Source organism: Pholcus phalangioides, unplaced genomic scaffold (genome assembly GCF_987345545.1).
Source record: "Pholcus phalangioides strain wild (caught in Gottingen) unplaced genomic scaffold, Ppha-v1.0 ptg000018l_1, whole genome shotgun sequence".
NCBI lineage: Eukaryota > Metazoa > Arthropoda > Arachnida > Araneae > Pholcidae > Pholcus > Pholcus phalangioides.
In genome coordinates, this window is record NW_028301611.1 from 12,661,694 (window position 1) to 12,675,859 (window position 14,166).

General features: G+C 35.3%; 1 protein-coding gene across 1 annotated transcript in view; it reads right to left on the reverse strand.

Moving 5' to 3' along the window:
- LOC149071752 (lachesin-like) overlaps positions 1 to 14,166 on the reverse strand; it is a 293,838-nt gene that overhangs the window by 34,580 nt on the left and 245,092 nt on the right. Inside the window, exon 2 of the mRNA XM_089247860.1 lies at positions 3,836 to 3,948. Coding sequence (XP_089103986.1) covers positions 3,836 to 3,948 — 113 coding nt within the window. The remainder of the gene's footprint in view (positions 1 to 3,835; positions 3,949 to 14,166) is intronic.

The window sequence follows — 14,166 nt, forward strand, 5'->3', positions numbered from 1 at the left end:
TTTTACCGGCGCTTATGCATAATTCTCAAGCATCGTTGGTAAACATGATAAATCGCACTGATTTCATTAATTTTCCGACATTTCAGGTCGGTAATTATGCATAATAACCAGTTCGTGTTGGCAAATATGATAAATTGGTTCGATTGTCGTGGTAAGATTTATTATTTAGATGACCGTAATTGTAAGCCGGAGTCTGTACCGGATATAATTAACTCTGATTTAACGCATTCCGACAACCCCGAAGTAACTGCTATTTGATGAATTCTGAAATCGGACCGCCATATAACAAATTCCTATATTACAAATTTTACGTTTGTACCCTGATAAAACAAACTCTCATTTAACAATGTTTACGATCGCACATAATGGTCTCTCATTTAACAAATTTAACGATCGTTCCTCGATATAACGAACTCTCGTTCAAGAAATTATTTGATTTTACGGATTTTTTACAAGCTTTTGTGCGTATACAATCACACTCGAGTATAACAAACTCGTATTAAACGAATTCTACAATCTGACTCTGATATAATGTGTGTGAACTCACGCGGGTGTAGAGATACGGGAGTCGGCCCCTTTCTCTTCAAGGGATATGGCTTTGAAGTGTGACGAGTTGCTGACGTCATTAAGAATGACATGCCTCTGTTGAAGTTGTGATGATGATATCTTAGGGGTCATTCAAGTATTACGTCAGCATCGAGGTTGGGATTTCGGATTTGCTGACTTTTGAGGACAAGGGGGGGGGGGTTGAAGGTTGCTTACGTCATCAACCACCCTTTTTGAAGATATGAAATATTCTAAGCTGCTGACGAGGGGGGGCGAGGGTGTCAAAAATGGCTAAAAATCTGCTTACGTAATACTTGAATGGCCCCTTACGGGTGGGAGGACATTTGCAACATTCCTCTTCGAATCGTTCTCTTTTAGTTTGTGTAGTTGACTTTGCAGAACCTGTCACCATAGATCGCGGGTCTGGTTCGGCAACGGGGTGTATCGCTGCATTTATGTTTTGCCACAAAGGCTTTTCATATCAAAGTTGTCAGTGATTTTATTGAAGCCCTTCGATGACTTTGTTCACATATATACAGTCGCTCCTAAACATACAGTGACAACACCACAATTGCTAACACATACGTGTTTTACCCATTTATCAAGAATAATGTGACACCATGCATATATTCTTGACAAGGTCGGAGTATGTTTGAGTAAGAAGATTTAATAATTCGTATTATATTCTTTATTTCTCCTTATCGCCACTAGATAGCACCGCTATCGGATATTTATTAACTATGTTATTTCTCCCGCCTTTTAGTCAGTTGTTCGGTTGTATCGGCTCGAGTGAGTCGTTCTTTTGCCCATGTCTAAATAAACCTTTTATATTATTATTCGAAACCTTGCGTCTGTCGATCCTATACAACCTCTAATAATTAAATTAATGTGAAACCTCACTAACAAATTTCCTCACATGGATTCCAATGGAATAAAATGTAATAGCAAAAATACATGAATTGTTTTTAGAGCAATTAAATTTGCATAAATATCTCTTAATGCGATTTGAATAATATTTTCTTTCGCATTATAATACGAGATATCCAAGGATAAAACTGGTGATCATATTTTTAGTATTCGAATTTCTATCCCAAAAGGGTATGAGTTGCGTTAACAAAATAAACCTGCATCAAAGGTACAATATTAATAATAGTTAATGTATTGTGTGGTAAAGTTCGTTTCATTGTGAATACAAAAGAAAGGAAAATAAAATACTTGTAATTTTTTTTTTTTACTTTAATAAATAAGATCTTGTGTGGAGAGACACGTAATGATAAAATAGTTATTGATCCCAGAGAAAGATCTAAAGAGATATGTGGATATTTTTTTTTATCCTCTCTGATAAAGATAAGTATGAATTTGCAAATTAGATCATTATTAATCAGTAAATTATCTGCTTGTGAATTCAGAATGAAATATCACTTGATATCAAATGCATCCGTAAATACTTTGAAAGTTGTTCATTAAAGAAGAAAAGGAATAAGTACTCGTGTGTGTGAGAATCTACAGGTAAAAACACTTGAAAATTAAAGTAAATAAATACTTGAAAAAACAAAACCAATTAAGTATTTATTGAGGGGCCGTTCAAGTATTACGTCAAAAATTTTTTAGTCATTTTTGACCTCCCCTTGTCAGCAAAATTTCGTCAGCACTGCCCACTACCTCCTAACGCATATGGGTGGGATCAGAAACGTACGTGGGAGGGGGACAGAGGGGGCTTGTGCGTCTTCCCCCCCCCCCCAGACGAAAAAAAAATATTTTTTTTTAATGCAAACAATTTTTACAAAACAAAATTAAAATTACGTAAGAAAATAAATACCTTTATATGTGATTATAATCAATTTCTGTTAATTTCAATGCTATTTTAAGGGTAAGAACTCGAAATATATCTTTAAGAAATTCATTGCGACTCACCCTTCAAACCATATATGGTAAACAACCCTTGACCCGCAGATCGAATGTGGTCCTGAATGTAATTTGATGTGGCTTGCTTCCCCCCCCCCAAACCTAATTTCTTAAAAATGAACTAAGCGACACATTTACAAATCGCTTAAATGAACCGTGACACATTTTCAGATCACTGAAGTAGGCCTCAAAGATCAATTTCACATTCAAAGATCACTTAAGTAACCCGCAACACAATTCCAGAACATTTAAATGATCCGTGACACATTTAGAGATCCCTTGAGTGACATGCGGCACAGTTTTAGAGAACTTACGCGGCCCCCACAGTGCGTCTCTACATCGCTCAAGTTACCAACGGAACATTCCCTGATTACTTGAGTGATCCGTGGCATAATTACGAACCACTTGAGTGACACATGGAACAGTTCCAGAGCACTGAAGTGACCCGGAAACATTTCCAGAGCACTGAAGCGACCCGGACACATTTCCAGAGCACTTGAAGGATCCATGAAACATTTAGAGATCACTAAAGTGGCTCTGTAGGGGACATATCAATAGGGAGAATGTTAATTCAGGTGCCCAATAACTATCGAAAGGGGTTTTTTTTTGTTTTTGGCTCGCCGAATAAGATGCCATCAAGAATATTTCATATCTTCATAAAGGGTGGTTGATGACGTAAGCATCATCCAAAACCCCGTCATCAAAATTAGCGAATCGGAAACTCCCCTCCCCTATGATGCAGACGTAATACTTGAATGATCCCTAATTATTAAAATTCTGAATATTTAACAATAAAAATCAAAATAGATAATCTAAAAAGTTTTAATCATAATTCCCAAAAAAAGAAATACATTGTGAATTTCAATAATAAAAAATAAAACAAAATTTCTCTCCAACCTCAAGAAATTAATTGAATGCTTAAAACTAAAACTAAAAATTAATAAATTCTTCGAAACTTAAGTATTTTATGATCAGATATTTTGTAATATTATCAGCGACTGGTAAAGAATGTCATTATACATAAAACAAGTTATTACACAGTAGATATCCCAGAAAAAGTTTCGAATTTCTTAAGTTTGATTCCTATAACCATCATTTGCTTCCAATTCTCTTAAGTCGTTCCGAACGAAATTTCGGAATATTCATACACATGATTTGATTTCGTCGACAGGGGGAAATTTTATGAGTCTCATTGAATCTAATTTGATCCGTTGATTTCTGGGAATTCCTCCTCCTCGTTCATTACATGAATATCGTAATGAGCTCGAACAGATCGATTTTGAATTTAAGGAAATAATTCATTCCAAGAATTTATCTAACATCATGTGAATAACGTACCAATGACAAGTATAAAGTTGTAATAAATGCGTATTATTATTATTACTTTGTATATGTCGAGGTTGTCGATGGTGCACTGGAGTACTGCCTCTCTTCCTACGGCTGCTGTGATGTTGGGTATGGGCTCGGCGAATCTCGGCAATTCATCTGCACCGTGAACTAAAATGGAGAAAGAACTAAATTAATTTCTAATGGTCATAAAAATCATTCTTATTGCATTTTATTCACTAGAATAAAATCGATATTTTTATATGTGAATGCATTGATAATTCACAACAATTTGCGCTTCAAGGATAATACACAAATAGATGTCAGAGATCTGAAAGAATAATATACATTGATAATTAAAATTTGCGTATCTTCCAGTTTCGTTCAGTAAAATTCTCAGAGAGAGAGAGAGAGAGAAAAAAAGTAAGCATTATTGTTAATGTCGATGAATATACAGGGTGATGACTTAAGTCCCTCGGGCGAAAATTACTTGGGAACTGTTAATCCAAGAGCAATACTTTCAGCTAAAAGAAAATATTCATATAGCGTGGTGACCTCAAATACGTCATTCATGTTGCAAGGGGATGTATAGTTATTAAAATAAAAAAAAGATTCCCTTTTTATACGAACACCGTCCTCAAAAACCCAATTAGGGAGTTGTCGCCTTCTCCCCCTTGGCCACAAAAAAAAATCACTGAAACATTTGTGTTCAAAAAATGGAGAACAATTATGGAAAAACAGCATAAACTAATAGAAAATGCTTTCTTTCCTCATTCATGCTGTTTCCCCTCCAACAATTTTTCACAATTTCTGAATTCAAATATCTCAGCGACTATTGCACTTACAGACATCGAAGTTTTTCGTTAACTCAGGAGAGACGGGGCAACAAGTTTCTAATTGGGTTTTAAATAAGCACAAGTTGGCCATATAGTACAACAATTGCTTTAATTTAGTAACTGTAGGACCCCTTGCAACATGAGTGATGTATCTGAAGTTTACGCGTTATTTGGATACTATTTTGTGATTGGAAGTATGCCTGCAGGATATTTGTAATATCCTGTAGGCATACCTGTAAATTGTGGTGCCAGCTGTTACCTAAGTACCCCGTATAATCATATTGAATATGAGATAAATTAAAAAAAGACATAATTAAGAAATGCATACAAGAAGAAGGGAAATAGGAATTACGTTACTGGCGCTTTTAAAATAACTTTATTTCTGTTTTATTCCTTTCTGTATAACCTCCATTTTAAACCAAGTTCATACATTCTTATATATGTATATATATTTCGATCTTGAAATAATAATTACGGAACGTAATCCTACTCTAAAGCCTGGATCTCGTAGGAGTAACGCTTTGGCACCGTGTGCAGCTTGAAAACGCTGATTAGTGAAAAAAACCTGAAATTCAAGCGTTTTTGACCAATCAGCGTTTTTACGCTGCGCGCGCTGTAGAAACCTGCTCCTAGGAAAACTTGACTTACGGTTCTCTTGACAAAATACGTACCCCGTAATTATGTACCCCGTATTAATAAATGCTAGAAAACCTCCGTTTATTATTTTTCACATTTCCAGGAGCCTTCCTCATTCCGGAAGGGGTCCTATAAAGCACAAACTGTTTCAATGAAGTGCCGAAGAAAGCTCTGGACCACGTAGGGTTTACCCTGCAGTGCTCGCATGGCGTCCTAGAGACACTAGGCGCATTTGTTTTATTCATTTTTTAAAAATAGATTGACTGGCTGACTTGTACTTCCATCTACCTTCCTATATATTAACTAAATACTAATGTCTAGAAATCATCAACATGGCTCGAGTTTGATTTCAGTGCTAGAGGGAAGAGGTTGTTTATGAAAGTGCACTTCTGGAGTCTAGGCGACACCACGCGACGTTATTCGATTCTGAAGGTAAGTAATAACAAATTTATTTCATCTAATATTTTTAGTTTTTATTGGCAACAGTTGTTCTGAATAGTTATTTTCTTAGGTTTGGAATCAACATTACTTCACAGAAAACCTTCAATTTGGAAAACGAACGTGACGGGGTAAAAGTATTACGTATGCTATTAGAAGAAGATGAATATTCTGAGACACTTTCCTCAGAACTGTAGAATGTGCAAAATAATTATTCTATTTAATTTCATTTAAAATTTTATTAAAAATTAAATTAAATTATTTAATTTTGTTTAAAATTAAATATGTTTTTCTACTTAATAGTAAATTTTTTCAACAGTGCAATAATGAGTTTTCAACATGTATTTGCGTATGTTGAATAAAGTAAAGAATGAGTCCTAATTGCAAACTGAAGTTTTTGATTTGTGTTTAAAATTACAAAAAAACCACAAATACATAAATTACTATTAATATACATAAATTACTATTAATATACATCATTATATTAATATACATAAATTACTATTAATATACACCATTATATTAATATACATAAATTACTATTAATATACATCATTATATTAATATACATAAATTACTTAGAAGGAATACTATTGTTTAAATTTTACTTATAGTTCGTTTCAAGTTAACTTTGAAGTAAAAGGAAAGATACGAGGGAACCGCATCACATGTTGCTATGACAATGAAAGCCTTTCAACCAATGTATCGATGCGCGGTCACGGTAAAGTATGGCGGATTCTCGCCAATCTCACTCGGAATTTTTTTTTTTTTTTGACGTATAATGGTAACCAATATTTTTTCCAAATTAAAAATTAAAACGAATGTAAAGATCGGTTCAGAACGATATTTTTTTCAGTACTTTTTCTTTTTCAATCATTCAAAAAATTGAAATATTCTGCATAAATGATCATCGTAAGGCCGTAAGCTTTCGATATATGGGAACTATATTTTGCGGCGAAGGAATACACTATCTAACTTTCTCTGCACTGCAAAGTTAACCCGAAACGGACTACAGTTAATCTGTTTACAGTTATATATATATATAACTAAATGTATATTACTACGTACTAGCGCAAAAATATACTTGGTGTCTGTGAGATGCCGCGCGAGCAATGCAGGGTTACAATTACATTTCTATCTTTATTTATATAGTTCATCATCATCTTTCTATATAATCATAGTGGATAGGAGATAATCAAAAACCCATTTCATGGAATACAAATCGATACTAAGATCGGAAATTTATTTATTTTTTGAATAATATAATTATTTAAATGCTTCTAGATTTTCTCATTTACATATAGACAAAAACCTTCCTCACGCTTGAAGTGAGGACACAAACCTCTGAAATAGAAAGATTTAAACAATTAGTTTCCAATACCGAGATAAAACGTGTCAAGTTCCACACGTGCGCTTCGATACAAAACTCTCCGACAGACAATAAACAGAAGATTACACAGAAGAAACCAAAACGTTCATTGAATTCCATAGAGAGACCTTCCTCTCTCTTTTCAAAAATTTTCTACTGAATTAAGGGGGGAAAAAAAACCAAATCAGTGAAACTTATCTTTTGAAAACTTCCCCAAGACCTTAATTTTGGAATTCTATGGAAACTTTTTAGTTGTCTTGGATTTCTTCGCAGTGAAATCGCATTGCGAATGGAGTGAGAGATAATTAGTCGGACAATGGGTTTGTTTGATTTCATTTTAAAGTCCGTTTTCGAGTTTTTAATTAGCTGGTGAAAATACTTTTGAGGGATCAGCGAAATAGAAACGCTTCATTAAATTTCCAGCTCTGATGAAATTTTAAGGGCTCGAATGAGAATAAATCTATAGTATATACACACACACACAAGAAGGGGAAAATAGGGTTTACATTACTGCTTTTAAAATTATTTTATTCCACTCTTTATATTTATTTAATTTCCGTTTTAGACGAAGTTCGTACATTCAACCTTCCTCTCATTTTGGTCTGGGAAATAATAATTACGGAGCGTAATCCTCTACATTTGCGGTTTTCTTGACAAAATACGCACCCGCTATCTAAATGAACACATTACGTCGCCCCCTTCCCGTAATAATGAATGCAAAAACCTCCGTTTATTAATTCGTTTAAGCCCCCCGGGAGAGGGTTTTCCGGAAACATTGAATTAATTTGAGGCTAATGGGGAAAAATGAGGTTATATCGTGGAATGAGAATATATACCTAATGAAGATGTGTCAGAATGTTGCGTGGATTATTGAAATTATCGGTTCATTGTTACTTAGTTTAATTATCATTACTGGAATTAACATTTTATGTGTAGTTTTTGTTTCCGGTTAATCATTCCGTTTCTGGAAAAAGTCGGTTTTCTGTTATTGAAATAACGGTATGCGATCTATAATAAGATTTTACTTACGTTTGTTCAACTCATTATTATGAACTTCCTTACTTACTTGATGGTACTTTGGATAACCACGAATTTTCAACAAAGCTGTGTTAAGGACTTGCACTCAAACAACAGGTCAGTGAACAATGAGTTTTGAACATATTCGTGTTGAACAATGAGTTTTGAACATATTCGTGTTGAACAATGAATTCATGTTGAATAATAAGTTTCTAATGGGTAGGGCCGTCTTAAGAGCATCATGGGCCCCCCGGGCCAAGTGGTTTTTCTGAGCCCTAAATGATTAACTTTTAATGAATTCATGCATAATAATGAGTTGTTAATGGAAAAACCATAACCAATGAATTTTTATACCCATACTATAATAAACAATGATCCATCAAAACAATCCATCCAAACCATATTGAACTATTCATTAGCAAAAATGTAATGTCAAAAAAAAGGAATTACATTAATGTCCTTTTGAACAATGAATGTAATAAATTTCGTGCTGAATAATTGGTTTTCTACGGACCCATGAGCAATTCATTAGTAATCCATGACCAATTTTTGATAATTCCATGATAAGCAATGGCCTTGTAATGAATTCATGCCAAAAATGAATTTTTGACCGAACCACGGTAAAAACGTTTCTGAACAAAATCATCGTAGAAAATAAATTTTTAAAGGAATAACATTCTATTTACAACAATTGCACCACACAGGATGAATTTTCTGAAAACCCTTGTAACCGCTGCTAAACAATGTATTTCAACGGAACCATGAACAATATATTTTTAACAATGCCATGTTAAGCAATGGGCTTCCAATGGAACCCTGTTAAAATTAATTCTAAACAAATATTTTCAATGGAACCATGTTAAACAATGAATTTAAACAAAGAGTCTTAAATGGAACCATGTTAAACAATGAATTTAAACAAAGAGTCTTAAATGGAACCATGTTAAACAATGAATTTAAACAAAGAGTCTTAAATGGAACCATGTTAAACAATGAATTTAAACAAAGAGTCTTAAATGGAACCATGTTAAACAATGAATTTAAACAAAGAGTCTTAAATGGAACCATGTTAAACTATGAATATTACAGAATGTGTTTTTAAGGAACCATGAACAACGGATTTTTATGCAACCATGGAAAGTTAAAGGAATTACGAACACTTTGATGTTTAACAAAGAATTATGGACAATTTCATGTTAGACAATGCATCTCAACGATGCCACGTTAAGCAATGAATTATCAACAATGCCAAACAATGAGTTTGAACAAATTTGTGTTATCTAACGAGTTTTCAACGTAACCATGATCAATGAATTTCCACAATGTCTAATTAAACAATGCATTTTCAAATAGTTCTTGGGCTAAACAATGAATTTCAACAATGTCTGATTAAACAATGCATTTTCAAAGAGTTCTTGGGCTAAACAATGAATTTGTTTTAAACAAATAGTTTAATACAGCGGGTTTTAAATAATTAGTTTTAAATAATGAGTTTTAAATAATGAATTTTAAATAATGAGTTTTAAATAATGAGTTTATATTATATTTACAATGATCAATGAATTTTCAACTGAACGATGATCCAGGAAATTTCAACTCAACCAGGATCCAGGGAATTTCAACGGAACTATGATATATTATGAATTTCTGAACACAATCATATTCAATAATGAATGTTTAACGAAACCATATTTACCGTGTTTTCTTTACAATATCGTTGAAAATATCGTTTTGTTAACAATTAAATTTCAATAATGTGTTGATCGAATTTTACTATACGTTTAGTTTGCATTTTTCTTGCTGCAAATTTCCGAACCAAACACTGATGGGAATCGTCAAATAATTGACGACCACATTCAGCTCTTCGTAACTCTCCCTAAATGAAAATTCCATATTTCATAGCCTCAAATAACATGTCACATCTCCATTGTTACTTTCAATCACATTACGATCAAACATTCAGATCATAACAATGCAACACGCTACTGTCCTTCTCTTTTAATGTTTCAAAAGATAAGTGGTATAATTATTTCGATCGGGAACGAAACACATAGTATTTGCTTGATTGGAAGTTGCAGTAATATCCCGATGCCATTTGTAGATGAATGTTTTACACGTGGATCGTGAGGTTGTACATTTTTGACGACGCAATCAAAAATATAAAAGACCGACCAGGAGGGTTGAGCACGTGGTTGAACGCACATTAAGAATACCGGCAGTTATCCGAAAGGTGTACATATATTCATTAAAACGCATCAAGCGGAAGCACGGGGGGGGGGGGGAAGAGGTGGTCTATATCCATGAAATTACCCATGAATAATACACCATCTTCTGGGAGCGATAACAAATTAGTCCTGACCAGGAGCATCTGCCAAAATGTCTACCGACCCGATAGATAGAGACGCGTTTAAGGGCAAAATGGTCGGTGTGTGCGTGGCGGTGTCACAGTCGAAGCAGGTCGTTGTCGAACTGAGAGATGGGTTGGGGGGAACGGGGCCTCGAATTTTAATGAGGTGTCTACACCACGCACGGAGATCGGGCCCCCCGTAAATGCACTGACATCATTACATCACTGAAGAATCGTCTACGCTTAGGTGGCGGCGGGGGGAGAGTTAATTACTGTAATTCATCCTAGCGATTAATGGTGATACTGTGGGGACAGAAAAGGAGTTAGGTTTATAATCTATAATAGCATCAGGGAGATACGATAATAAATCGTGAGTTTGACGAAAACTTCATTTAATGCTTATAAAGTGTTTAGGTTTTCTTTTTTTTTTAAACCTACGTAAATACGCGCGTGACGTGGGATACCGTAGGGCAGTGTGGCACAACCTCGGACCCATGAAAGGTGTTGAAGTTGAAAAGTATTAATACGCACAACAATATAAATGCCTAGGCTGACCATAGTTCTCGTCATAAAAACGGGAATTTACGCATTTGCTTTGAATGCGTGGGTAACATATTATGAAAGGAAATTTCGTTGTGTCACATTGAAAGTTTTATGAAAGTTCTTTTACAAAACATGACAAATACAAACAATGAGGTTATCGATTGTATATGCTTGGGTGTAACCGATATGCTGCTCATTAGTTGAATTTGTCAAGATCAGTAAATACCATAGCCCACACAGCTTTAGACTAAATCAGTGATTCCCAACGTTGGCGGCGATGGAATGTCCCTGAGGGGCAGTAGTGCCTATAGGTTACTATAGGTTCAGATGGGTTAGATTGCGCTGGGAGAAAAAAATTTCTGAATAGGAGGGTGAGATGAGACAAAAAAGGTTGGGAAACTAAGGACTAAATGGTCATCACTGCTCAAAACTCCAACACGATTATCCAAAAACGCTCCGTGTGGGCGATTTCTTGGCATTGTAGAAAATTTTGAGACTTCATCAAACAAGGGAATAATTTGAATATCATCAATAGATAGCAGCACATTCTCATTGAATGCGCGGGAAAAATTCGCTCAAAAAAACAACTAAGCAATGTTTTTCGGGCATGTATTTTTTTAAGTTACATGTCCGACATGACATGCAATTTTTTTTTCTAGAACAGAAATATTGGTTAAATCAAGAAAATCTCCTGTCTTTTGAAGATTCTTGTCCTTTTCTCTTCCACGTATTTCATTAAAATTTATAGCATTCATTACTTTCAAATGTGAAATGCACAGGATTTAAAACCGTAGTTACTTCACGGAAATCCCATCAATCACTTACCGCATTACTTTAGAAAGCGTTTAATGTCGCTCTTGGGAGCGAGAACGTTACAAAGTTCCTCGACAGGTGCTGCTGCTGCTGCCTACCTCCGAACTTCCGATTAGTGGTGAATGTCCGGAAAACAATCCCAAAGAGGATAATTTTCCTCATTTTGAAACTCAACTTACTCGATTTAACCGAGCTTTGCCTCACATTTGTTCCCTACAAAACAAGCAAGATGTTTGTCTACTTCCGCTTGTCTCATTACTAGTATATTTAAAAGATGTCTTTCAGAGAATCGCTACACACCCGCAGTACAGTGCACTCACATAAACCGAGAGATAAGCCGTCGGGGGAAATGCAAGTATGACAAATTCCCGAGTTTGGCAACCTGATTTCCAACTTCCGCTTACTGATTCAATTATAGACATTCAAAGACCTCCGGATACCGATCTGTGCACTTCACTTAATTTAATCCCAACGCAACAGCCATCTTTGAAATTGAATTTACATTAGTTAAGCGCTCGCGTGTTAACAGTGTGGAGGGGGGCGGAAGATCAACAAGGACCGTGAGTGTAAACCAAGATCATACATGCAGTATTCAGTATGAAAATTGAATTCTCCTTGCTCTACCTCTCTTTTAATGTGTGGAATGTTTTTAATTTTTCTATTCGGTATCAAAGGACTCTTTGTTTTGTGGGAAAAAAATGCATTAAGCAAACGAGATTGAAAAGAAAACTTAGGAAAAAAGTTATAAATTTTTAAGGAAGTTGAAATTTAAATTTATGTACAGTGAACTCTCGACTAACCGGCCTCTGTACTATCCGGTCTAGCTGAAAAATAATTATAATTCTCTATAATTATAATATTTTTCATGCGAATAGAGAATGCTCCGTTTCATTTTCTAAAAAGGTCTCTTCACGTTCTCCTCAAGTCATTCCTCCGCTTTTCCGAGACTTAGTTGGTCCTGCAAGGTTTTGGAGACCATGCCTACAGAGGGACACAGACTCGGTTGAAGTGGGATTGAGTTAGGAAGAGAGACATTTTTTGGAGATGTTTACATCGGAAGAGCGCAGGTGTCGGGGGAATATGATCGAAGTGTTCAAAATTTACAACCGGATGGATAGGATGGACCATGGATTATTAAGGCGTCGTCATTCCACTGCTGTGACAAGGGGACACCAGTATCCATTGGAAAGAGACAACAATTCTAGGTTGTGGTGTAGCAGGGAGTTTTTCCTCTAATAGGGTTGTTAATAAATGGAATAAATTAACCCCGGGGAAGGGGGCGGGTAGCAAATTCTAACATATTTCACATATTTGACACGTTTAGAAAGAAATACGATAACATGTTGGGGTTATATACGGGGTGATTATAAAAAAACTATCCCGCGCGCGCGCGACATATGGGCCTCTAACTATCATACCATTCACAGAAACTGAATGAAATTTTGGCATAAGGTATTTTGAGGTATGAGCTCAAGAATGATATGGAAAACAACAGTGTCACTCTAACAGTTACGGTTACAGTGAGAAAATTTCGAAAATATCAAATGGCAACACCAAGTTTTTTGTATTGGAATGCGATCTCCATACTGAAAAACACTAAATAGCGTTGGAATGGCACCTGTAGCACGAAAATCCCCGGAGCTAGGCAAGGAAAAAGTAAAAAAGGACTTTGCCGTGCACCAGAGCATTAATTTTCGTTTCATTCGTCACACCGTTTCTTCGGCTGAGATCCCAGCCTGATTAGTCCTGCACAAGGTCATGTGGAAAATTTGTGAAACACAATAAAATGCTTTATTTTATGCTGCTTCTCTGTCCTTATTGGTTGTCCTTACTTTTAGCCTATCTACCGCCGGTGATTTTCATGCAACAGTTGCCGTTCGAACGTTATTTAGGGTTTTTCACAATGGAGATCACATTCCAATACAAAAAACTTGGTGTTGCCGTTTGATATTTTCAAAATTTTCTCACTGTAACCGTAACTGTTAGAGTGACACTGTTGTTTTCAATATCATTCTTGAGCGCATACATCAAAATACCTTATGCCAAAATTTCATTCAGTTTCTGTGAATGGTATGATAGTTAGGGGCCCATATGTCGGGATAGTTGTTTTATAATCACCCTGTATATATTTTTTACTTTTTGTAATTCATTTGGGGATTCCCGTATTTGAGTAATATATGACATCCATATTTGTTATGGCCATCTTTTTCTCAGCTACTTCATTGCACATTTTGTCTGTTGTGGCTTTGATATACAGGGTGTCCCGTAAGTGCTAGCACGATCTTTACCTCATCAACCGTACGTCGTAGAGGTATGATTTGAATTAGAAAAATGCTGAACAGGCGTGTATCTAAGTGTAATATTCACAGAGATATTGGATTCGAAAAACG